Here is a 27,669-nt window from a genome sequence, read left to right as displayed (position 1 = left end):
TGAGTTTTAGTTGGAAAATAATTTAAAGAAGAGGGAGTAAGTTTGGAATGGTCTGAAGGCAAGAGAGAATATAGCCCATTCAGAAGACTATTATAGTAGAATAACTCTATCATAGAGTGGAAATGGTGAAAGAAGATGTGGGGGAATATGTTTGGCTTAGACCTGGAACAGCTCTCATTCTAAGGACTTTAGACTTCTTAATGAAGGCTTGAGATATTTTATGGGGGTCAGCATTAAAGTACTTTAGGAAAGTAAATAACATGATTAGACTTCAAAAGATCATTCAAACAGTGTATTAGAGAATAGAATACAGTGCAAGAAAACAACTTGTCTGGGAAACAAGACTTTTCCAAGTAACTTGATGAAGGCTGAACTAATAAAGAATAATTGCTTCACAGTTCAATGTGAGCAGTTGAGTGGATAATATTGCCATTCCCAATAAAGATAAAGCAGGAAAAAAGCTACTCTAAGAGGAAGAGGGAGGAACATGTGTGGATGATGAGAATAAGATGGGGTCTTTGGGGTACGTTGAAGTTGAGGTACCTAAGAAATATCAGCACATATATTTTAGATATTCAGATCAGGAGAGCTTCCTGATCTTTGAGAACCTACTCAAATGCTTCTTTTGATTCCCCTCCTCCTTTACTCTTTACTAAAAACAACATTTTATGATTATAAATTCTGTAGATATTTACTTCTTATACACTATTTGACTTTGTATTTTCATTGACTGTTGCTATTATTTTTCTGGTCCATTAGTTTGTAAGCTTATACTTGGGAGCATATAATATGTCATATGTATGTCTTTGGTTTGAGCAACATGCTCACTTGCACACAATTTATATATAATCAATCTTTTTAAATTAATAAGATTGACAAATAGCATTTTTCTATAATCCATAGAGATGTTCATCATTATGTAATGATACAATAATAATCATCTTTTATTGGGGTAGGTATTATTGGAGAGTCTTTCTACTAGATTCTTTATGATATACCAACAAAAAGAATTTTAGATTAAAACAATGAGCAAATCTGTCCACAGAGTTGCAGAGTCAGGATTTGAATGAAGATCTTTCTGCAAAACTAAGTATTGTCCTTTATCTTAGAATTTTAACTAGGCTTGGCCATGGTTCATATTATATTAAATGTCCAAATTCTTTAGTGTTTAATGCCCAGAAAAATCTAATATGTCCCTTATATTTGAAAATTTATTCCTAGTTTTCTAAAGATTATATCAGTTCATTTCATTTTTTCATTTCTAATTATAAAACTCTTGCATGGTTATTATAAAATGATTTAATGAACTCAGAAATTAATAAAGTAAATTTCTTCTTTCAGATTTTATTTCCTAAAGATGACCACTGTTAATAATTTCCTCTGTACAGAACCAGATTTTTCTCTGAATGCATCCATGGACTTATATGTACAGTCCAAATTGCTTGATATAAATTTAAGAATACAAAATACTGCACCATAGTGTTTTTTCACATTATACTATTTTATCTGTTCATGTTCAGACATTGATCTACTTAATTTTTTGTAAGAACAAAATTGTGCTCTGTTCTTTAGTTTGTTCCTATTATTTTAATATCACAAATAATATGTTATAAAATATTTTTATGGAAGGAATTGCTAAGTCATCCTTTAGAGTGTTCATCATGTCTTCATACAATTTCTATTATAAGTTGTTCATATTTTCTTTTCTGTTAATTGTCTTTCTTTTGCTGCTTTTTGAATAGGCTGCTTAATGGAGTAATTTTTGTTTCATTTGTTTCCCCAAATAATACAACTACAGCATAAAGTTTTAATTTTTCCTCTTTATGGGATTTCAGCTTATATACATAAGACCTAACAGACTTGAGGAATTTATTCTTTAATTGACAGTATGCTGGAGTTGCCCAAAATTCAATTTCACAATCTTTAAAAAAATGTAGAATATTTCATATATGCAGAAGGGTGTTTACATATATAAAGATCATATAAAGAACAGTTTGGAAAGTTGATCTGATATCCCCATTCAGCTTAATAAATCTTATTCTGCCAAGGCATTTGAAGTTTTTTGTCTGCCTTTCACATTCCATCCCTTCTCTTCCCTGCCCTCCATCTCCATCCTGAAGTTTGTGTTTTGTCATTCCTATTACAGTTTTACTAAATACTATGCATTCCTAATGAACATTCCTAAAAGTTCACAAGTTTTCATATATATATATATATGAAATTATTCTGTATGTGTTCAAAGAACAAACTGTTTTCTCTGGCAATGTATTTGAGTCTTTGTTGTTATCAATGCCTGATATACGTAGAGAAATTTTTGGTCTTTGCTTTTGATGTTGTTGTCATTTCAATTCCTTAGTCTCTAGGTTTATTTGATTGCTTTGGGAAATTGGTGCTACAGCAAAGTTTCCAAATCATATTTATAAATGGATTAGGTGCATTCTTTCTTTTGCCTTTGCCTTTCTTTTTCTCTCTTTTAATTTCCATTCCTTTTACTTAAAAAAAAATCCTTCCTTCCCTTTTTCTCCTTCAGAAGTAATGATGATTAAGAACCCAGTCTCTAAAGCCAGACAATCTAGAATCAAATCTCAGCTCTGAAACAAAGATGTGAACCTGGGCATATTACTACACTCTTTCTGCAGTAGTATTGTCCTTATTAAAGGGAGATTGGATTATAACTATCTATGTAATAGTGTTGAACGAATTATATATGAGATAATTTGCTGACACAATAAAGTACTATTTAATTAGTAAAATGTATTTTTTCTCTGTTTCTCTTAACAGCTCCTTTCATGTCTTTCTTTTACCTATAATCAACAAAGTTATTAAGAGCAATAGGGCACCCATTGGCCCTCCAGAAACTCTGTCATCCTGAAATAGTAAGGATTCCAATCTTTTAAGTAGTTCTGTTGAGGGAAGCTTGTGAGAGGCATGCCTCACAGAGATGAAATCTACCAATAGGAATGTTGTTCCCTCTGGTAAAGACAAACATTGAGTGTTAGTATAGCGTCAATTATCTCTTGAACCCATTGTAAATACAGTGTGGAAAAAATAGATACAATTACTGTCTTTTGGATTTTAAAGTTTAGTGGAAGAGATCATTGTCATTAAACAGTTGTTAAATATGAGTTTATTAAATATAATGAAGAGCTGTAAGGGGATAAAATGGAAAGGCCTAGTCAGTTTGGGAAGTCAGAGAGGACTCTGGAGGAAAGGAATTTAAATTATTTTTTCTCCAATGCAGAGTACAATAATGTTAGCTAAGAATACAATTTGAATACAGATCTCTTTTAACAAATCTAGCATATGCAATACAAGCATATAATAATATCTTTCTTTTCTTCCAATCCTAATTGTCCATAGTGGTCTTACACCCCATAATTATTTCCAGCAAACTTCATTACATCATGTAGTAATTTTATCATGGTTTCTTCCACTTATTGTCAGGTAATGGAAAGTATATTAAAGTATATTATCACATGTGACTTTTATAGTTTATGCTACATTTAACATCACCTTATGTAATCTAATTTTTCTGATTCTGTCCATACTATATTTCACATCTGGATCATTGACTTTAATACACAAATGTTCACATCCTTCTCAGACTTGCTAGATAACTCTTGTTCTTGCTTATCTAATACTATAATCCATTTACTTGTTTTCTGCAACTGGTTGCTAATGGCATGTTAAGTGCTCATCTACTCTCTCAGCCAACCTCATAGTATTGTTCAAGAATTTTATTGTTTGAAGTTATTTTTCTCCACTCTGTTTTTGTTCTAAATATGTGTTTGACATTGTTATAAAAATATGTTTTATGTAACATAATGAAAACCAATAATAACCTTTTCAAGACAACAATTCTGAGGGAACTTTTAAAAACTTTAAATAACAAAGAAAAATTTTCAAATGTTAAATAAGAAATAAACAACTAGCTATTCTCTATTCATTGGGCAAACCTAAAGTGCTAAATGTATACCAGCCAGTATGCTGGAAGATAATTACTTCATGCTCTACTGTAGTTGACCTAAGCAGTATCACTTTATTAATTGGAAATGGAAAGGGATAATACCAAAGACATAAATTAAGATTCAGAACTGTTTGAGGGCTGGGGAGATAGCTCAGTCGGTAGAGTGCTTGCCTTGTAAGCACAAGGCTCTGCGTTCCATCCCCAGCACCGCAAAAAAAAAAAAAAAAAAAAAAAAAGAACTGTTTGAATAAACCTTGTCTTACTACAAATTTAAGAACTGAGTTTCTTATCTCTTTTTAAGCCCTATGGTCTAGCCTCCTGCCTTCTTTAACTTAAATGAACTTTCTAAGATTCTAGCTATATTAGGCACTTTTGATAGATTCACTTTACTTAGAAGCAATTCATTTAACTAATGAACAAGTTAAATATGCAAATGTTTTGGTCTGGCATGATACATGTATAATGGCACTTAAACAGTAAATTCAAAAAATTATGTAATTAAAATAATGACAAAATAACATATTGCTTTTTTTAACTTTCCTGATAAAAGTTGCTAGTACATTAATTAGTTGCAAAATAGATGATTATAAAAATAAAAAAGTAAAGCTGTTGAAAGCTCATGACTTCTCACAGAAAGGTTAATTTTAAAAACATAACATGATTTTTGAAATGCTTTTTTAATTTGGTATCTTTATTTAAAATGACATTCAGATTATAATTATTTTAGAAAAAGTTAAAAATTAAGTTTAAAAGGTTGACTTGCTTTAGCATTATATTAGTTACTAATAAAATGTGTTTTAAACTTCTTTTTTCTAGTGTTGTTGATCAGTTTAGAAAAAAGGAGAATGATGCAGCTGTTAAAATTCAGAGCTGGTTTCGAGGATGTCGAGTTAGGGCATATATCAGGTATATTGATTTTATTATGGAAACTTCAGATGTAACACTAAAATATGTTTCTTAGAAAATGTAATGTACTATTCATTTCCAATAATCTCTTTTTTTACTCCTAGAAGAATTTTAAATTGCATTATATCTTTTCAAAAGAAATATTTAGTATTTTTCACCTTTTTTTTTTTTAACCAAAAAGCTAAGTTATATTGGTCAGGTCTGTACTTTCAATAATTTTCAATATTGTGTAAATACTTGATCAAATTCTTTTCCCCAAATTCCAAAGGTGGTGATAAGTGACTGATTTCATATTTATAGTAATGAATTCATTGACAGGTAAGAAGCTAGTAGAGAGAAACTATTTCAATCCTCTCCTTACATGTGTAGGTTAAAGAAAATGATGCCTGAAAAATGTCACTCTGATTATACAGGCTGAGATTTATCCCGATCTCAATTCTTTCCACTTTTTCTTTAGTGTCCAAACATTCCCTCAGTCTTCCTTTAATTATGAAAAAACTATTTCCTGGACAAGGTAGAGGAAGAATATGCCTAGTCCATAATAGCTCAGATCACAGGCTGAGGTCACACTTTATGATTCCTTATACTAGCTGTGAAAGTCAGGCATGCAAATTGCAAGTGTAAATATGAGGCTTCTCTTTTGTCTACTCTTGAACATGGAAACAAGACTCCAAAGAGTATTCTTTATTTGGCAGACTAAAATGATATTGGGTTAGATAAACCAAAGAATAAGAAGTAAACCCTTCTTGACCTCAAGAATTATTTCTAGCCAGGCATGATGGTGCATGCCCGTAATCCCAGTGACTTGGGAGGCTGAGACAGGAGGATGTCGAGTTCAAAACCAGCCTCAGCAAAAGAGAGGTGCTAAGCAACTCAGTGAGACCCTGTCTCTAAATAAAATACAAAATAGGCCTGAGGATGTGACTCAGTGGTAAAGTGCCCGAGTTCAATCCCCAGTACCAAAAAAAAAAAAAAAAAAAAGAATTATTTCTAATTTTTGTCAAGATTTGCCTGGCTTATTTCTCAATACGTCACTATGGCCTTTTTCATAATTCTAACATTTAAACATTTTAAGGAATAATAAATATGGAAAATTGAAATTAAAATATAATTTAATCAGAAGTTTCAAAGAAATGAATACTTATCTATTACCTTTTTCTATTATTAGAAAGATTAATTGCATATCAGAATGATAAATTTCTATTCTTTAAGTATACACATACACTTGGATTTGAATTTGATCTCTTGAATCCTAGGAAAGTATTATAAGCAAAAAATCTAAGAGTCATCCTTATTTCACTGACAGCATACTAATAAGCATATTTTTTCTCTAGATATTTACACAGAATAACAACAATTATTCAAAAATGGTGGAGAAGTTACTTAGGGAAAAAAGAGTTTCGACATGTTGTGGAGGTAAATATAAAATTTACATCTCTATGTTACCATTTGCATTACACAACATGCTGTAAAATTACTTCATTTGTATCTACATGTAGTTTGGAAGTGGTTGATTATATTTATATAAAGTCAAAATAGGGCTTAATTTTGGGGGAAGGAACTGTGTTAATCAACTTTTTATTCTTCTGACTAAATTACCTGACAAGAGCAACTTAGAGAAGAAAAAATTATTTTGGGCTTATAGTTTCAAAAGCCTCAGGCTGCTATGGGCAGCCAACTCCATTGCTGTGGGCCTAAGATGAGGCAGAGTGTCATGGAAGAGTGGCGTGGCAGAGGAAAGCTGATTAAGTCATGGAAGCCGAGAACAGAGAGAGAAAGCCTAAAGAGCCAGGAAAAAAGTTTATTTCCCCAAGGGCATACATACCCCAGTGACCTACTTCCTTTAGCCATCGCCTACCTGCCTACAGTTACCAACCATAATACCTTCAAATTATTAATCTATCAAATGAATAAATTCATTGATTAGGGTATAGCTCTTGTGAACTAATCAGGTCATTTTTGAACATTCCTGCATTGTTTAGCATGTGAGCTTTGCAAAGAACACCTTATAAACAAACCATAATAGGAGCCTCTTCTGAGACTTTTCTGTTTTTTTCCATGAGCAATTGACATCTTTATACCCAGACAACATTGGATATTCTAATTTTGTTTAAAGAACCTTCGTAGTGTAGGCATTTATGTTAACTTATCTGTTGATGATTGCCTATACTTTCCAGATGGTGAGGTCTTTAAGAGTAGGTACCATAGTTGTTCATTTTTAGATCAACAACATTTTAAACTAATGCTCAATTGTTAGCAATCATAAACATCATCACAAAATCATAAATTGGTAGAAGCAAACAATGGGCCATCCTTCATAAACTCTTCAGGACTTTTTACTGCATTTTGTTTAATAGGTATAAATAACATAAATAAGGGAGGGGAAGGGAATAGGAAAGACAGTAGAATGAATGGGACCTAACTTACCTACATTCGTATATGAATATATAAACAGTATAACTCCACATCATGTACAACCACAAGAGTGGGAAGTTATACTTCACATACATGTAATATGTCAAAATATACTCTACTGTCATGTATATCTAAAAAGAACAGATAAAAATATAAGATTTAAATAAATCAATAAATATGACTTCCAAAATGGATTTATATAGAAAGTTACAACCATTTATGGTTATTTCATTGGTGTATTTGCTATTGGGAAGTAACAAAAGATTGCATGGTGCTAGCATGCACCTGCTATTTACCTGGCATTTTGCATACGTTATTCAATTTTTGTATCATGGTGTTCATTAACAGTTAACTATTATAACACACATTCATCAAGTTAAGAAGCAATCTCCTACACTTGTCCATGAACACATTATACTATATTTCATATACAGAGCAACCTTAAAGTTGTTATAAAAGTTTTTACATTGTGTGGTAATTCTCTAACATCCTCTGCTTAATCTCCAGGAGGACAGAGACTGTGTCTCATTATTGTTGCATTTCTTAGCATGGTGTCTTGCATTTAGTAGGTATTCAGTTAACACGTAAATGAATAAAAGAATGAACAGAATACTATTTTTATGACACTGTTGCTACTGACTTTATCAGGTGGAAGTTAAAAATTGAACATGATCCGTCATCAGTCTCAGTATAACCTTGATTTTTTTCCTCTGGTGATTTGATTTTGGTTAAAAGCATCATTTTAAAAAAGTAACTCTTTTAAGTCTTTTGAGTATAAACTGAGGACTGTGTCAAATGGTGGGTTCATTCCAAGTTTTCTGAGGAATTTCCATACTGATTTCCAGAGAGGCTGTACCAATTTGCAGTCCCACCAGCAATGTATGAGTGTACCTTTTCCCCCACATCCTCGCCAACATCTATTGTTGCTTGTATTCTTGATGATAGCCATTTTAATCAGAGTGAAATGAAATCTTAGGGTAGTTTTGATTTACATTTCTCTAATTACTAGAGATGTTGAACATTTTTTCATATATTTGTTGATTGATTATATATCTTCTTCTGTGAAGTATCTGCTCAGTTCCTTAGCCCATTTATTGATTGGGTTATTTGTATTTTTGGTGTTAAGTTTTTTAAGTGCTTTATAAATTCTGGAGATTAGTGCTTTATCTTAAGTGCATGTGGTAAAGATTTTCTCCCACTTTGTAGGCCCTCTCTTCACATTATTGATTGTTTCCTTTGCTGAGGAAAAGCTTTTTCATTTAAATCCATCCCATTGATTGACTCTTGCTTTTATTTCTTTTGTGCTTTGGGAACCTTGTTAAGGAAGTCTGGTCCTAAGTTGACATGATGAAGATTCAGGCCTACTTTTTCTTCTATTAGGTGCATGGTCTCTAGGTCCTTGATCCACTTTGAGTTGAGTTCTCTGCAGAGGGAGACATAGGGGTTCAATTTCATTTTGCTTTACAGTCACATCAATGTTTATAGCAGCTGAATTCACAATAGCTAGATTGTGGAATCAACCTAGATGCCCTTCAATAGATAAATGGATAAAGAAACTGTGGTATATATACATAATGGAATATTACTCAGTCATAAAGAATAATAAAATTATGGCATTTACAAGTAAATGGATGGAATTAGAGAATATCATGCTAAGTGAAATAAGCCAGTCCCAAAGAACTAAAGTCTGGATATTTTCTCTGATAAGAGGATGCCGATACATAACGGGGGAGGAGGGAGGTAAGGGAAGAATAGAGGAATGTTGGATTGTGTAGAGGGAAATGAGGGGAAGAGAGGGAGCAGGGGGAAGAAAAGATGGTGAAATGAGACAAACATCATTACCCTATGTACATATATAATTACACAAATAGTGTGACTACATCATGCACCACCAGAGAAATGAAAATTTGTACTCCATTTGTGTACAATGAATCAAATGCATTCCACTGTCATGTATAACTAAATAGAACAAACAATTAAAAAAAGTCAACAGAGAAAAAAATATAAGTCTTTGAAGTCAGAAATCAAATGCCTCTATATCTGTTTCTGTTTAACATATTAGAAAGGAAAAATTGGGAAGAAAAGGTTACTAATAAGTACATGTTTCCCCAAGTATTTCATCTACTTTTTTTTCTTTTTTTCTTTTCTCAAATTGAATACCCAGACAATTTTGGTAATACCTTTTATCTGATTTACATGAAAACAGTCCTTATTGCTTATTTGAAGATACAGACATAGAATTCTATTGACTTGAGAAGATATTTCATATGCTACCTAAACTTAGTTGTACTATTTTAGTGGAGAATTATATTTAAATTTGAACTTGTTTTTTCCTACAAAATGGGACACAATATTATCAAATATCAAATTTCTATTAATGCTTTTCACTACTATTTTCCATTCCCAAGATTTTTACCCTTTATTTTCTCTTTCAGTTTTTAACATATGATTTTTTTTCTAAAATTATAATTCTATTGATATTTCAAGCCACCTAAAAGTATTTTTTTAATTTTGAAGTAAGTTAATGTTTATAGAAAAGTTGCAAAAATAATACAAATTCATATATTCATCACTCACATAAAGAAATTTGTTTTATTTTCTTTCTATACCTATTTTTAAACGTTTTCTCTCATTATTATTATTTTTGAATCATTTGAGACCAAATTGCAGAGTCCATATCACCTTATCTCAAAAGATATCAGTGTATATTTTCTATGTAACCATATTACAATTATCTAAATCAGGAAATTAACATCTGTACAAAATATTTTCTAATATATAGATTCTATTCATATTTTACTGATTATCCCAGTAACTTTATTTGTAACAAACATCCTTTCCAGGGTACAAACTAGAATTTTACGTTGCACTTGTTTGTCATGTTTCTTTAGTCACTCTTACTCAAGAATAGTTAATTCTTTAGTCTGTTTTATCTTGCATGACCCCGATATTTTTGATGAGTAAAGGATAAATATTTTTAGGATTATTTTCCAATTTTGTTTTGTTGATGGGTCTTCACTATTAGATTGAGATTATGCATTTTTAGCTGAAATACATCATTAGTGCTCATAGTCTGTTCTCCTCCATAGTTGTTCCAAAACTTACCTATAGAGTATTAGCTATCTCTTAGGAGCAATAGGAATGCTAATTACTTTTATTCTCCATTTTAATACATAATTTTAGGAGGCCCAAATGCTGTCAGTTTGCCTAAAAACTATTGCTGTTAACACTGACCATTTAAGTGGCATCTCTCAGGTTTCTACATCATAAACAATTTTCCTTTTTATGAGTCAATATTTAAATACTGTGTGTATATCTTCTTTCTCATCAAATTTTGTATAATAGTTTAGCATTTAGTGAAGATTCTTACCAGAATCAATTATTACTATATTTGTCAAGCAGTGATTTTCCTATAACCCCACAATGTCTTCTATTTATTTGCTAATATTCTTCCATAAGAGCTTTTTCTTCTCTCCCAGGTACTTGGTATTTATTCATGCACTTATATAAATGTGAACTCATGGATTTCTGTTTTATTCAATGGATTATAATCAGTCAGTGTTGCTAATTGTTTCAGTGCTCAAAGAGTCCCAGATTTTGCCAGGAGAATTTTTTAAGGCAAGTTTTTTTTAGTATCGAATTACTTAAACAGAATGATCAAGGAATTAAAGTATTTTTTATGGAGTAATGGGCACTTTAACTCTTTTATTCATTAGTGGTTATGAATGTATATCAGTAGTATAGACAAACACTACAGGGTATCCGTATGCTTGAGGCATTGTAGGACCATTACAGACTTCACCTGTATTGCTATGTTTTCTACTCAAGCCACTCATCAAGAGACCTTCAATGATTAACGAGACTTATTTTAAATCAAAGGTACCAGACTGTATACATTTCAATGACTGATGTTAAAGTAGCAAAGTTGCTGATGTATATTTATTCTAATGATACTATGGTTGCGAGAAATGTTTTTAAAAGTTCACGTAATAAGCCGCTCAAGAAATTCTGATTTGCTACATTAATGTCTCAACTACATTTGATCAAAAAAGGTATTATTCAGCATAATCACCAAGTAATCCTCTAGACTTGTATCTAATTATCTCTTGGTTTTCAAAATTTAGAGATTTTCTTCCATTGGTACTTTATATAGTAAATCTATTCACTTTAATTTCTTTGAAAATAAATCTTATTTATTAATAATTTATTTATTTATGCCATTGTATACATATTGCCTAATATAAGGCATAAAACATAATCCTAATGGTATCTTAATAAATATTTATTGAATGAGATTAAAATAGCTCTTATTTACTGGTTGCCTCATGTGAACAGAATATTATATTAAGTTCTTACATTCCTAATGCATACATAAACAATTACACTGTCTCTGAATATTGTCATTAATTTATAGATGAAGATACTTAGACTCAGGTTACTTCCCCTAGGACACACTATTAATGATAAGTGAAGACCAGTTCAAACCCTGTTTGATTCAATTCCAAAACTCCTATATTGAACAGATAGGCAATCCAGTATCAGTCATTGCTAGAAATTTTCCTCCTTTGAGATATCCAGAGGTCTTGTGTGACTAAAGTAGTCCCAATCTGTCAGAGATGTCTGCCTTCAGGGAACCTTCATTCAAAAAATGCCCATTGTCTGAAATTATGTTCAATCATTCCAAGTTCATTCTTTGAGGACTCTAGGACTGCTAGGCCACATAAAGGATATGAGAATTTTTACCAGAACTGGTATCCTTTGTGTTTAGTTTCCTCCATAGCTGCCACCAAATTTACCCCTAAGAAATAGGCACCTCCAGGTAGCAATAGGAATGTTAGATGGTATATTTCTTCATTTCAAATGGATAAGGGAAGATAAGTTAAGGAATACTTTTAAGATCTCCATTGTTTATCTTGTCACACACATTAGCACACAATGGCACACATATTGTCCTATAATAATTATGTTTAGACCATCATTTTCTAAATTTATTAAATTTATTTTAATTTTTTAAGCCTAACAACTATTTACACTAATAATAATGCCATATAGTGTATGATTACATTATAAAGTAAATGATACATGATAGTGATTTTTAACCTTAATAACAGAATTCCTTTTTTAGCATGAATTTTAGCAAAATTTTTAGACCTATATGTAAAACAGGTACAGGTATCGAAGCTATTTTGGAAGCTAGAGAAATGGAAATGCTTAGATTCTTTTTCTATGACCTCTGTTGTCACTTGAACCACCAGAGAATGATTTGAAAGCTACTGATTTAATTTGCTTGTCTTTGGAAGGATCTCTGGAAGGATCGCAAGAAAAAAAAATGATATTAATTGCCTGTAGGAAGAAAGCTGAGTAGTTGAAGAATAGGGGTGGAGAGTCACTGTAAACTTTTGTAGCTTTTAAATTTTAAACAATATAAATACATTATATACTAAATAAATTAATTTAAAAAGTCAATTTAAAAGGAACTTACCCCACCAAACATGCATGCGCGCACAAGCTTGCACGCGCGCGGGCACACACACACAATAGAGATTAGTAAGTGTTCTGATGGGGAGTTAATGTAGGTGCCAAAGGTCAAGGAAATGGCACTTGAAGTGAGCCTTGGGGGAAACAGCATGAATGAAGTTTTGAAATTGAGAATGAGCATAGTGTATTGATAAATAATGCGGATGTTGATCCAGCTGGCACAGAGATTAGAGAATAGCAGAAGGTAGGTAAGGAGTAGAATGTCACCCTTATAAAATCTTTTCCTGCATTTAAAAAGGAATCTCTTACTTTAAAGCATTTTTTAATGCTAATATGTGCCTAATAATGTTTTGTCATGTATAATGTGCAGATTGTATCTTCCTTCATTTTATAGATGAAGAAATGAAGGCTCAGGGAGAAGAAATAATGTGCCTAAGATACCAAGCTCATGATCCATATAAATTCTTATGGATGCACATGTTAAATACTAAATGTCTTCTCTGGACATCCTTTAGCTATTCCAAATCTGCTTCTGTGTGCCAGGATGGGTTATATTCTTGCTCAAAATTACTCACAATCCACCCCTTCCTCATTAAAAAAATGATTCACTGCCATCCCATTGATTTTGGACTGGGCCATGTGTTGTGAACTGATGAGTCATGCCACACCCAAGTTGAAGTTTTAAGAAGCTGTTTTAGTCAGCTGTTTCACGGCTGTGACCAAAATATCTGACCAGGAACAGTTTTAAAGGAGGAACAGTTTATTTGAGGATTCACAGTTTCAGAGGTCTTAGTTCATAGAAGGCCAGCTCCATTCTTCAGGACTCAAGGTGAGGCTGAACATCGGGCAGAGGAGTGTGGAGGAGGGAAGCAGCTCACATGAAGATCAGAAAACAGAGAGAGGTCTCCACTTGCCAGATACAAATATATACCTCACAGCCATGCTCCCAATTCCCACCTCCTCCAGCCACACCCTATTACTTCAATTACTACTCAGTTAATCCCTTTTAGGATTAAATCACTGATGAGGTTACAACTTTCACAGCCCAATCATTTCTCCTCTGAACCTTCTTTCATTGTCTCAATGTGAGCTTTTGGGAGGCACCTGACATCCAAATCATAACTGAAGCTTTCTCACTCCTCCCCTCTAGCACAAGAATTGCACACCTCATGCCTGGCTTTCAGGCTTAGAGCTGAGATGAAGAGACACGTGGAACAGTGCTGCAGGGAACCTTGCTCACATCATGAGAGTTAGAAGTATACTTTTTTATTTTGTAAAATGCTGATATACTTTTTTTTTTCTTGGTACCAGGGATGGAACCCAGGGGTGAATAACAAGTGAGTCACATCCCCAGACCTTTTTATTTTTTATTTTGAGACAGAGTCTCACCATGTTGCTTAGGGCCTGATTAAATTGCTTAAGCTGGATTTGAACTTGTGATCCTCCTGCCTCAGCCTTCTGAGACCCTGGGATTACAGGCAGGCACCACAACACCCAGCAAATAGTTGCATTTTTATCTAAGGAAAACTGATTGTTTTAATGATAACAAAAACAAGGATATTTACAAGAAACATTCTGAAGGGGGTACTCCCTGATGCTTACAAAAAGGAGCTTGGAGCTTATGAGTTTGTGATGATGTTAGTACACCTCCATGTGGAGATATTCTTGTAAGGCATTGATGCTGTCTCAGCAGAGTGTCTGGTACATCATAATTAGCACTCAACAAATGTTTATTAAACTAAAATATTGAATAGACACTTAGATTAAGGGTCATAGCTGAAGATAAGGGCTTTAGAGTCATCATTATAAGATGACAAGCTTTTCTACCTAAAGAAAAATGTAGCTAAACAATAGAGCAGCAGAAGGCCAGGAACTGCAGCTTGTGGAATATATTAGGTAGAGTTTAGTCAGAGGCAAGGGAATTAAAATAGAGAATAAACAGTATAAAAAGGGACATAGCATCACAGGGACCAGGGAAGTAAACTTGTAAGAAACTTGAAGTTGACACCAGTCTCAAATGTGGCAGTGATCAAGCAGAAAGAGGACTGTGAAAGACAGAAGTCCTAGAATCATTTTTATGAAGGTTCTATATTTTTAGAGACGGCCTTCCTCAAAATATAACTATAGTAGAATGTTATTCTTAACTAATTCTCATAATGACATAAATAACTGATCAGGTCCTAAAGTGTCATGTGTTCTTTTCTACAGTAGCCTTATTAACCCAGAGAATAGAACTATTCTGGTCTTCTTTATGATTGAACTCTTTCTTGGGTCCTGTAGGACTGTTGTATTTGTTTTTCCTTTCAATTTCTATTTCAGACCTTCCTACTTAAATTTATTTTTTAAATCTAATGACATATTCCAAATTTTCTTGTCTTAAGGTCCTAGGACTGTTGATTCAGAACCATGAAAATTCTTTCCTATTACTGAGGATGTGCTCTGATTCTTCTGCTTTATTAACAACCAATTTATAGTCACCTGGAGTGTGTGCTTAGTGCACATGCATTTCATGCATGCTGAACTCTTGGTGTAATTTTACTGTGTTCTGCTAGTTCCACTGGACAATCAGTTGTTTTGGAACCTTTCCTGTTTTCAGCCATACAAGTCTTACATAGCTTCTCCTTACTGTTCACTGCTTTACTTCATAAGTGGTGAAATAAAGTCATTCTTTTTTTGTTATTTTTTTTTTTTTTTTTGAAACAGGGTCTTCCTATGTTCTTCAGGCTGGTCTTAAATTCCTATGCTCAAGTGATCCCCCTGCCTCAGTCTCCCAAGTAACTTAGAAATACAGGTGCCATGTCACCATGCCTGTTTAAAATAGTCATTCCCATAGACAACAATACCAGAAAAAATGTTGAAAAATATTTTCATCTCTCTCTAGTAGATTATTAGCACTTTAAGTGTTCCCTGAGTAAATTTATCAATATAAACTCTAGAGGACAGCTTGTATATATTCTAATACTCCTAAATTTGCTCTTATATTTTATGTTTTATCATTATATAGTTTGCATTGCATTTAACATCAAACTTGCTATTTTTAAAATCGTTGTCTGGGGGCAAGAAAGTATAAAGACTTATAATATGATTAATTTGACATGAATTATCGTTAAATAAATGTATATTAACTATAATACTGGAAAGCTCAATGTTGTGCTTTTAAATTGAGATTATCCACTTGAATAACATGGTTGACAACCACATTTAACAGGCAATTTAATTAAAATTTTTGTTGAAATGTGTTAATAACCTATGGTAGAACAATTTAATTGATAAAGATAACTATGATTTTAAAAAGATATTGCTCAAATTATAAAAATAATTTATTACATTACTGAAAATCAGGGCTCACAATACTTATTTATGGCTTATATTTTAATACTTATTGCAAAGTATTCATGTTTGATCATTTAAAAGAATAATAGTGAAAGGAAATTTTATTAACTTTAAATGGGTTGAAGGATACCATCAACTATCAAATTGCTTTATGATATCATAAGTACCAGCAATTTATTTGTACTATAAATGGTAAATATATATAAAATATCAGTCACTAATTTTAAAACTGATAAGATTGCTTCTGTATAAATTTTTATTTCTTTTCATTAGGTGAACAAATGTTTCTTCTATAAGTGAAAAAATTCCCAACTCTTTTGGTATTTCTCCTTGTAAGACTTCCAAATCAGTTGTAAATAATAAGGCAATATTCTTCACATTTTAATGTCAGCAGAAAACTGAAATAGCATGTTGTTTCTTCCCTTCAGGGTGTTACATTTTAAATAAACACCAAATGCAGGTCAACCTAAGACTCTGAGTTATTAATATTAATTGAAAATTTTATTGACATTTTCATCATAATAATGAAATCAGTTTAGATTTGATTTACATTCTCTTAAAAGATTATATTAGTAGTAACCAAGAGAAAGAATATAATTGAATTTTAACTATTTTTTTATGAAAAAAGAAAGGTTATTTTAAAACTCTACTGTTGATAATAATGAGATGGTTATCAGTTGCCAGAAACAAGGCAAACTGCATGCACAGAAAACTCATGATTACTTGATAATAAATTATTTTAATGATTAAGCTCAGAATTATAAAGAAAGATGACAGTGATGTGAAAAATATAAAGGTTCATACTCAGCAGATAACTTGTCTATTTGTGCATGGTTTCTAAAGGTTCTATCATTATCACTTTAATGCAGATATTTCCTTTGTATTTCTCAATCTGGCAAATACAACCAGTTGATTTGGTAGTGATAGATAGACTACTCAAAATTATTGTGATTATGTATTACTTTAAATGTTCTATTTTTGAAAGAGTTGAATACTTCCTCCTTGAAACACATCTTTTCTTGGTTTACAGTCAAAATGTTCAACATGAATAACTTATGGTGTGTTCAGATACCAAAAATTCTAAGTAGCCATTAATTATACATGAAAACGTATGGAAGGAACTACAATCAAGGAAAGGAGAGATCTGTCTAGAGCCTTTGATTAGAAGTTTAGCCATCAGGGTCTTAAACAGAGGAATTTGCAGTCAGGGTTTAAGACAAGAGGTAGAACATTTATAGTTCAGGAAATCTGGAGCATACTGTAGGAATATGAGGCTAAAGTGAAGGTCATTGGGAATGAGAAAGGCAGGTGGATGTGAGATTAGGTAATGAATGTGCTGTCCACCTGAATATAAGAACCCTTGAGATAATGCAGGAGTTCTGATGAAGATGACACCTTTACCTAGGTGTCAGAATCTTTATATCATATGGTTGGAAGATTTGGGGAGGGGCACCAAGGAGAGAAAGGATCAAATGGTCCACATCCAAAGGCTGAATGAAGGTTGACAACACCAAAATTGGAAATATAATAAAATTGGAAAAGTTGAGATTCAACTTTTTTTTTTTATCATCATTGTTTCTTTTGTTGTGTTTTTTTTAAAGATGTCTGTCCTACAGGTTTGAAAAGTTTTGAAAATACCCACTGAAGCTAGGAGAATTCTCACTTTTTATTCCAGTTTTTCATACTCAGAGTAAGGGAGAAAAGGTGTTTTCTCCTAAAATGCTTGTAAATAAAAACAGGAGATAGGATTTGGGTAATTGGAAAGGAATGAATGTTAAGACAAAGTGAGTAATATAAACATGAAAGTAGAGAAGAAAAATATGTACTAATTTATCAGATTCAGGTTTAAGTGAAATGAGTTGTGAGAGGTAATCAGAAAAAAATATTGGGACCTGATTGTGGTGAACTTTGAATATTGACCTGTAAGATAGTGACTGTTCTTGCTTATTGAGTGGGGCTCAGACTCAGGAAACAGATTTGGCATTTCAGCAGGTGGAAGAAGGTGCAAGACTAAGTTAGGATAGTAGACATGCTTTATTCAGAGGTGGGCTTTAGCCCCCAACCAGTTCCATTTTGTCCCCTCAGTTCCATTTAACCCACTTTTTATATACAGTCCAAAGAAGGCACACTGCCAAAAGGATACATCTGTGGCCACATGCTCACAAGCAATGTTTATGACCTTGAGTACATACAGTGAGTCAGAGTGTTTCTGACCTTGACTGCCCACTAACCATAACATAGCCAATTCATGACCTTGGCTACTTACTAAAAACATAACATAAAACATTACGGCCCGCCAGAAACCTAGGCAAGGAAACCTAACTATTGCCATTTTGGGCTTGCCCCTATTGTAAATCATCTGATATAAGGGAGAGAAAGACTTAGATATGGGACATATTCTTATTAGTATTTCCTTACTAGGGAAATAAGAAGATTTAGTGTTATCAAACTTAGTTTGTAATTTCATCTCTCCCTCCTGGAGATCTGAAATATTCAAGTGTGTTAATTAAATCTGTCAGTCTACTTAAGATGCCTTCCTTACCTTAAGTAACTGGAAACTACCAAAAGTTTGATTTTTAAAAATTGAAAATGACTTGATAAAAAAAATACATACAAAATTAATCTAGAGAAAAAGTGTTCAAGATGGATTAAAAATAAGATTATGCAGGTATGAGGACTTGCAGTCATGTGAAAAGAAAACTTGACAAAGCTCAGGGAATTAGAAATGCTAGGTGAGAATGAGGGACTCAGTTCCTCAGTATAAAATAGAAAACAAAGAGACTTTGTGAAACTGAGTAGTCAGAAGTTTGTCTTAGACACAGAATGCTATTTAAAATACTTGGCAATCTATACAGGAAGTTCATTTACTTGTCAGAATTGGTGACTAACAAATCAGAAAGGACACCTGTTATAAATAACATTTGTGAACACTTTAGTCTAATTTTGCTTAACAGTAGTCTTGTCCAAAAGTCCTTGTGTATATTAGTCACCAAGACAAATATTTGTGTTTTCAAAAGAAGTATCTTCTACATAAAAAATTTCAGAAACCTTCTAAAAATGGAGCTAGATAATACAACAAAGGCCATAGAGTTGATAGTATTTAAATACCTTCATCCCATGAAGTTTTTATATTCTTTTAAACATAAGACACCCGTTCTCTCTAGCCTTTTTCCGTATTTTCCTCTTCCCTTTCTCTTTCCCTTCTTTCATTTATTCAGCAAACATTTGTTGAACATCTAGAATTGAGCACCACATTTCCATTACAATGAAACAATATATACTCCTTTCATGTTTAATATTCACCCCAAATCTATAGTCTTCCTATTTAAAATATATATGATGTCTCAATCATAAAGGGAGATTAATAAATACTAAGGAAAATTAAAAATTTTGTCCACTGAGAAATTACAACAACTTGTCATTCTTGGGTATGTTATTCACCATTTATTTATTTTTTTGTCCAACTCCATATAATGGGAAAAAATTCAGGACAGAAAAAAATTTTAAGAACAAAGACTTTTATATGAATTATATTTTAACTAATGTAACCAAAATATAAACATTATTGTAACAAATAATCATCATTTCTCAGAGTTAATAACCACTTAGAGATAAAATTTTATGTAACACTTCAAGGGGTCTAAGTATATCTCCCAGATAACTTATGGAAATGCACAGTTCTTATTCACATATGATATTTGAGTGTTTTTTTTTTTTAAATCATGAGAAAATATACACAAAATAAAATTTACCATTTTAATCATTTTTAACTTTAGTTTTTTCAGGCATTAATTACATTCACATTGTTAATGCAACCATCACCACTATATATGATGAAATTTTTCATCATCCCAAACTTAAACTCTATATTCACAAAGCAATATGACTTCCCCCTAGTCCCTGGGAACTACGACTATCTACTGTCTACTTTCTATCTCTCTGAATTTGACTACTCTATGTATGTCATATAAATGAAATCACATAATATTTGTGTCACATTTGGTGGGAGGTCTTTAAAAAACATCTGGGCTGCGGAATTGAAAATAAATGTAGTACCAATTAGTGGTTCACTTGAGACTGAAATGCTAGAATCAAAGTGCTTTTCCAACTTTCAAATGGAGAATTCAGAATTCACTTGAGCCTAAACAGGCTCAAAAGCTATATCTCTCTTTCCCATTAGTTCAAAATAAAATTTAGCCTTTTATAATTTTTGGAAATTTACTTGTAGTTAAACTATATCCTTTTAACCACAAAATAATAATTTCATAATGACAATTAGACATATCCCAAGCACCTTAATTACTTTATCTCATTTTATTCTTTGTAACAATTCAATGAAACATGTAATGCTTTGTTTTCTAAGGATGAAAAGGAAGATGGAGAAACTTAAAGTAACTTTTGTAAAGCCACACACACTGCTGGTTAAAACAAAGTCAGTTAGGCATGGTGGCAAATGCCAGTTACTCAGGAGCCTGTGTAGGGAGGCCAAGTAGGGAGGATCACTTGAGTTCATGGATTCAGAAACAACCTGGGCAACATAGAAAGATCCATCCGAAAATAAATAAAAAATAAACTAAAATAAAGCAAAGTCAGAGATTGAATATAGGTCTCTGATTCAAAACCTCCTACACTGTCTACTTTTAGTGAAGAAATATTATGAGAAAGATAAGAAACATCTTTTTTGTGAGGCAAAACTTTTTGGAATATGTAATTTCCAATAATACTTCTTCCTTATAAAATATTTAATGGCAATGTCTGCTTCAATATGACTTGAAGAAATAACAGTTGTAAAGTAAATATTTTAAATCACCTCAAATGCCAAGAATTATGCCTGACTTGCTATAAAGGAAGAAAGAGAATTTAAAATGAAGTAACATTGTGTTCATTTGTAAATAACATATTGCAACCAACTGTTTCTTAATTGCTCAGACTGTTGATAAATAATCCAGCCCTGCTGCTCTCCACAGACAATTTGCTTTGGATCAGACAAGGCAATTCAAACAACACTAATTACAGGGAAACCCTTTATATGAATTCCTGTTTGTCATGGGGAAGAAAACTCCTTGATAAAGGGTTAAGAAATTTTTTTTTCTTATTTTTGCCCTAAACAGAGCACTCATTAACAGGGTTGAAGTTATGTTAGTTGAATGAATTTGATTGAATAAAAAATGGATCAAGTTGTATATCATATTGAAAAATATGTATTTCATTGCTCTTACTGTTTATTGTATACTCTCATGAGTTATGTTACTTTTGCATTTTAATGAAACAATAGAGAAGATGTGAAAGCTTTATTTAAAGCAACATTTTCATTGAATTAAACTACATTACTGCATGATTATTTCCTTTAAGGAGATTTGTATATTAATAGATGTGTCTTTACTAGATAGAAACCAGGACTTTCAGAAGTCTTCGCTTTATCAAGGGATTTGCTATAACATGATATCATTATATTTATGATTTTATGGTGTTAGAATGAATATTAAATGAAACAAAATTCCCAAGGATTGCTCAGGAGGCAGCTAAGTACATAACATTTTGCATAGATGGTTGGAAGGCACAATTTTGCTCCATCACTGCATCCATATCCTTGAACGATTTCGACTGAAGACAGCATTTCTTTGAATTTTTCATTAAACCAGACGTCTTGAAATATGAATTCCTTTTATGTTTCTGTGAGTTTTGGCTAAAAGAACCCCAGTGAATAAATCATACAATACTACGTGTCACCAGCACTTGTGAATATTTCTGCTTTGTTATTCTATTCTCAGTAGAGCACCATTGATTATCAAACTCAGCGGAGAGCATTTTATGATCATATATCTCCATTAGCTCCTAGTTTGACTACCATAGATTTTTCTGGTTAAGCTTGCATTATGTATTAGGAAGCCTATCTCTTCAATACAAAGTTTGATTTCATTTTTCTAAGCCTAGAACTCTTATTATGTATTATGTATAAAGATTCTTATCTTTTATATGTAAAAATAGGCTGCACTGCCTTTGTGTAACTGAAATGTATGCCATCTTTTTTCTTCTTGTTTCACAGGTAGCACATTATACTATGAAGATGAATCTCTACAATGAAATGGCTGTCAAGGTAAATATTTCTTCACTTGTTAAACAAATGAAAAGTCAATTGTGCTCTGAATTCGCTTTTAATAAAATGAGCAAAGCAGAATAATGCAAATTTGATTGATATGCTAATGGAAAGGGAGAAAAAGAGTACATAGTTAAAAAGTTATGCTAACAGTATAAAAATTAGAGTAAAAATTAGAGTACTAAAAGGAGAGTAAAATGTAAAATATGTAATTATAAATGCTTGTGTTTTAGAATGTTAAATAACTCTGGGCTATAACTAGAGAAAGACTGTAAATATTAATGAAGCAATGTATTAGTTTCCATATGTCATATAGAATATTGTGATAAATAGATGAACATGGTTCTGGAATATAACTTTCCTGCCCAATAGAAATCAATTAGAAATTATTTGTGTGATTTAATAGTAATAAAGTCAGTTTCCAGCTTAGAAGTTTTATTTGTATCATTTCTGTGTTCACTTTTACTTGCTATTTTTCTAATAGAAAGCTGACTTTAGCAACTCAAGAGCTTGAACTTGGTTGTTACACAGATTTGGGACATTGCAACAACAATATTATGTATTTTGTTTCAGACAATATGCTAACAGCTTAATTGCTAAACTATTATAAATGGAGGACTATTTTAAGTAAATTTCATTAATGTTTTTAAGACCTATATTATTTTATTAAACTTCTAGTTCTTACTTCTGAAGCAGATTTTATTTTGGGTGAGGTAAGGTAGTAAATACTTTCTGAAAGGCCTGTGTTGAACCATAGTGGCTAAATTAACTATTTTGCATATTGTATATTGCTTTCGGATGACGTGCTTTCCTCTACAGGTGTAAATGTATAGGAAACCTATCCTGGGAATATTCTTCAATATCATTGTCCACTTCTCTGTTCTCCTGGAGTTTGTGAAATAACAAATAGACAAGAGGAATAAACAGATTTCCCTGCTTCTTCTATACTTGCAGAATACTATTTACCTTTTTCAGTAATATTCACATAGGAAAACCATTTGATTTTCTTTTTTAATGGGAATTTTTAGACTTAGAATTTAGAGAATTTTTATTCTTTGTACAGCCCTGCCATAGACTTGCCCTTAGAGTTTACACAACCATTAGATTGTTTCTTCTCTGCTTACATCATGTCAGATATGTCTCTGAAGTAAAAAGTAATCAATGATTGAGAACCTAAAGCAGTTAATGACTAAAGTCTGAGATACCCCTGCAGTTAGGTCACCAGAGGATATCACAGAATATCTTCCTGTTTCTCTCTACTGCTGGAGAGAAGACAGGGTTCAAAAAATGCATCCTTATGTTTATTATTCAGGTCCAAAGGATCATATTGAATTCTGATTTGACTTGAATCATTGAGATACCTTTAACCAAGATTAGCTATATCTAAGAAACTCACATCTACACAGGTCACTTGGAAGGCAGAGCTTCTTTTATTTATTCCAGCATTATACTAAAAGCCATATTTCCTGGTAGCTCTATTCAATGTCAGTTTGTCTTTGATTAGCATCACTGGACAATGGAGAACTTTATATGAGACTGATATCCTGGAATACAGCAAAGATTTTTTAAAAACAGGTCTTTGTATTTTAAGCACTGCTTATTAGCAAAAGAAAAAAAAAACCAACCCACAAATACACAAAACAAAAACATCTCTCTGCCTATGACTTAGATAAGGTGGACATGTCACACAGATGTCCAACTTGTTTACTGATGACAAAGCCAGACTCATCACCTTCAAATTTCCATTCTTTACCTCACAAATAATTAGCTCATCTGTTTGACCCACTGATCAATTGAAACAATGTTTTTTATCCAAGTTGTGACTTAGTTTCTCTGCTTACCACATGTCTCTGAGCTTTGACCAACATACAACATCTTCTTATTTCCTCCTGAGAATAAACAGCTTCAGGGTAAAATATTCTCTGTTATACAATCCAGTTATATCACTCTTTCATTCCATTTATGCACATCAGATATTTTCTAGCCTTGTTTACACCTTTCTATAAAAGAAAACCTCTTGTTGCCTACCTCTTGACATGCTTAGAAATCGCAAGATCAGTGTTCTCCCTATTGCACTGGGCCACCTCTGACTATTGTGGGCACTCCTTCCCTCTTCCCCTTTCAATAATCCTTTTAAATAAAGCCTCTCCTTACTAAATCTGTATTTTTTTTTTGACATGATATTCCAGGAGAGAATGTAATGGGGATTCAAGTGAGGAGAGGGAATATTTGAGCATTATGTAGAATTGAAACTATCCACGAGATACTCAAAAATTTCTGGGAGGCTATGGGGAGTATATAAAGATTACTATGGACAATGTATAATAAATGCATTTCTCCAAAAAGAAGTTCAAAGTTCTCCTTCACAGGTTGAAGATGGGTTAACTTTGTAAGAGACTGGGTGCTTTGTGTTTCTAAATTGAGACATCAGACATGAGACTCTAAGTTATTCCCTATATAAAGATTAATATTTAGCATTAGTTGATCAGAGACCAGTGACAGGAACTTAATTCATTTGTGAGTGGATTTTTGTTGGATTGTACTTTCAAAGTTTTGCTCTCTACCTCAGTGAGTGATTGAAGAGACCAACATATGGTCCATATATCCTTGTGTGATTCACATCTGAAAATTATAGCCAACCCTAACTGGGTACCAGTAGCTGAAACTTTGCTTCTAATAACTACTACTCTTCCTTTTCAGTTCATAAGCTATCAAGAAACTATGTTCAAAGTAATTGCCCTAGAAATTATTTAAATACAGTTGGTTATGATAAACCTCTAAGGATGACAGATAACTACCAAAAATCAATCTGAGCAATGATATGCAGACAGATAAATATGTACCCAAATCATAAAAAGGATAGTCACTTACTATAGGTAAGAAAAACTTTCATCTTAGTTTGCCTCATGAACTGAGCCATTTGCAAATTTTACATTTGGTTATTGATTGCTAGTATGACAACTAATTACAATTCATTTGTCAAAGAGGCTACTGAACCACAGTTGTTCAAATTTATCTATAGACTTCCCATCCCTAAGATGATGTCACTCTTTTTTAATGAAGTACAAAGTACATGCTTGTGATTTTGTTTTATGTAACAGATATTAATATCTTCATTTGATGCATTTACTTTTTAAAGGGTCACCTTTTCTCTAAAGAATTTATGATCCTCCTACCCCTGTAGAATTGATCACTCTCTTGCTTTTTATTTCCCTATTTTACCATCGACATACTTTTGTTATAGAACCTGTAACATTTTATTATTCTTACTAATTTACATGCCAGTCTCCACCCCACACATGCTGTAAGTCCCCTGAGGCCCAGATCCTATCTTCTTCATCTTTGTATAGCCAATGCCTGACTTTGATAGGTTGTTAGATATATATTCCTATATAAATCATTAAAGTCAGGTCCATTTATTTTTCTATACAAGAAGTTAAAAAAAAAAAAAGTCCTTTGCTTTAAGTACATTTTCTGTATGTCCCTGAGTGGCCTTGTTGGAAATTATTTAAGCCTTTGCTAGAAGATCTTTAAAACTTTTTTGATTACCTGATTAGGCTATGTGGTGTGGATTAACTGGATGTGGTAAAATAAAATTTGGTTAGTGTGCAGTTTACATGTGAATGGAAGACCTCATGACATTTAGAACCTTGCCTAAGAATTGTAGCACATACAGGTTTGAATGAGGTTTGCTATGATATAAGCTGCTGTCAGAACCCACAGTATGCCTTTACAGAACCCCTGTTGCTGATTTGCTGCTAGGCCAGTGACAGTCAATTAATACAGCAATAAATTGCTCAGTAAATTTTTATCTTAGCTCCTGGGACCCTATTCCTCCTGTTTCTCAGTGTGACACTTTATCTCCTTTTTAGTCTCCAATTTGACTTAGAGATTAAAGTTTTGCTTTTCCTCTGGCATCTTGGCCACTATTATGGACCCCATTTAAATTTGGCCCTAGTTTTTCTTTTCAGCTTGCTCTCCCTTTGGATAGCAAAGAGATCATATGAATGCATGATCTGGTTCAGTTGCTCAACTTATTTTTCTACTGATCCCATCTAGATAGACAATTGAATATCTTCTTACAGTGTGGAACAGAACTTACGCTCAGTTGGCTTTTGTTTTTGCTTTGTTTTGTTTTTGTGGTTCTGGGGATTGAATTCAGGTTGTTTTTTTTTTTTTTTTTCTTTTGCATTCTAGGCAAGGGCTTCACTCCTGAGTTGCATCCCCAGTATGCTGAACCTCTATTTCTGATAGTAGTGAGCATATATACATAAGCATGTAGATGTCACCTCAAGCCTACCCAATACTTGAAGCTAGAGACTCCGGTTCCTAATAATACTATAAAGACACTAGATGAGGGGAAGAATTACTTCATATGTGGAAAAACTATTTAAAAATATCGCCAGGTAAAAGGAAAAGTTGGTTTGATGGAACTATTCCATCCATCCTAAGGTTTATTATTTGACCCTTTTCCCCAGAACCTTGATTCATGGTTCTCAATACGTAAGTGTTCTATCTTCTTTTACTTTCTGGTCAACCCGACCTATGAAATCTTCTATATGGAATGGGATATATCCTATGCCTAATTTGTCAATTTTTTAGGGGGAAAATAACCTAAGACAAACCCCACATACATTCATTCTCAACCTAGTTGCTAAGGCCTGCATCTATCCAATAGAAGGAGTCTAGATTTTGGAACTACCTAAAGATGAATAGCTATAACTGATAGATAACTGAATATATCTTAATCAGACTGACTTCCAGTGAGAAATATGTATCTCTGAGACCTGGCAAGAAACATATTACCATCCCATATGTTATCAAATTTCATAAATCAGAACCACTGGTAAATAATAAGAAGATTTAGCAATTATATAGCAGTTACAACTGACCAGGCATTATTCTAAGTATTTTTAAATATTTTAAGTTTTCTCTGTAATCCTCAAAACCAACTCTCTAAGGCAGGTATCATGATTACAATTTGAAAGATGAGGGAATTAGGATCTTTCCCAAATCACAAAGCTAGTAAGTGACCATGAACCCAAATTGTATGGTACCCTCCCAAGTTCCTGACAATTCTGATCACATGTAGTTTTGCTTTTATTTTCAAACTTTTCTCTATTTTTCAAAATTTGGATACAAATAACCATATCAACCCTGAACCAAGCTTGTAGGGGGAATTTTATTACTCAAACCCTGATTTTCTTGGACAACTGAGTTTATTACTCTAACAATTTATGAGCATCCTTACTGCTAGGCTATGTTTAATAGAATTTTAAATTTAATGACAGTTAATAGGTGACTAAGTTGAGGCATCCCAATTCAGTGTTACATGCTTCTCCTCCTAGACAGATTTGGATGTCCTAGGATGAAAATCTTTACCATATAGAGGAATATTCATGCATTGGCCTTCACATATTCCTATTCTGCAGCATAAGGAATTGTCACCTATTATATCCCTCCATGAAACACC

The 27,669-nt window shown here is 32.6% G+C and overlaps 1 protein-coding gene across 1 annotated transcript in view; it reads left to right on the top strand.

Annotated features, from left to right (window-relative positions):
* Spata17 (spermatogenesis associated 17) overlaps nucleotides 1-27,669 on the top strand; it is a 175,602-nt gene that overhangs the window by 14,037 nt on the left and 133,896 nt on the right. The window contains exons 2-4 of the mRNA XM_047519967.1: nucleotides 4,784-4,873; nucleotides 6,208-6,289; nucleotides 22,146-22,196. Coding sequence (XP_047375923.1) covers nucleotides 4,784-4,873; nucleotides 6,208-6,289; nucleotides 22,146-22,196 — 223 coding nt within the window. The remainder of the gene's footprint in view (nucleotides 1-4,783; nucleotides 4,874-6,207; nucleotides 6,290-22,145; nucleotides 22,197-27,669) is intronic.

This window comes from Sciurus carolinensis, chromosome 12 (assembly GCF_902686445.1).
Source record: "Sciurus carolinensis chromosome 12, mSciCar1.2, whole genome shotgun sequence".
Lineage (NCBI taxonomy): Eukaryota > Metazoa > Chordata > Mammalia > Rodentia > Sciuridae > Sciurus > Sciurus carolinensis.
The sequence above is the reverse complement of the archived record's forward strand: the minus strand, read 5'-3'. Positions and strand labels throughout refer to the sequence as shown.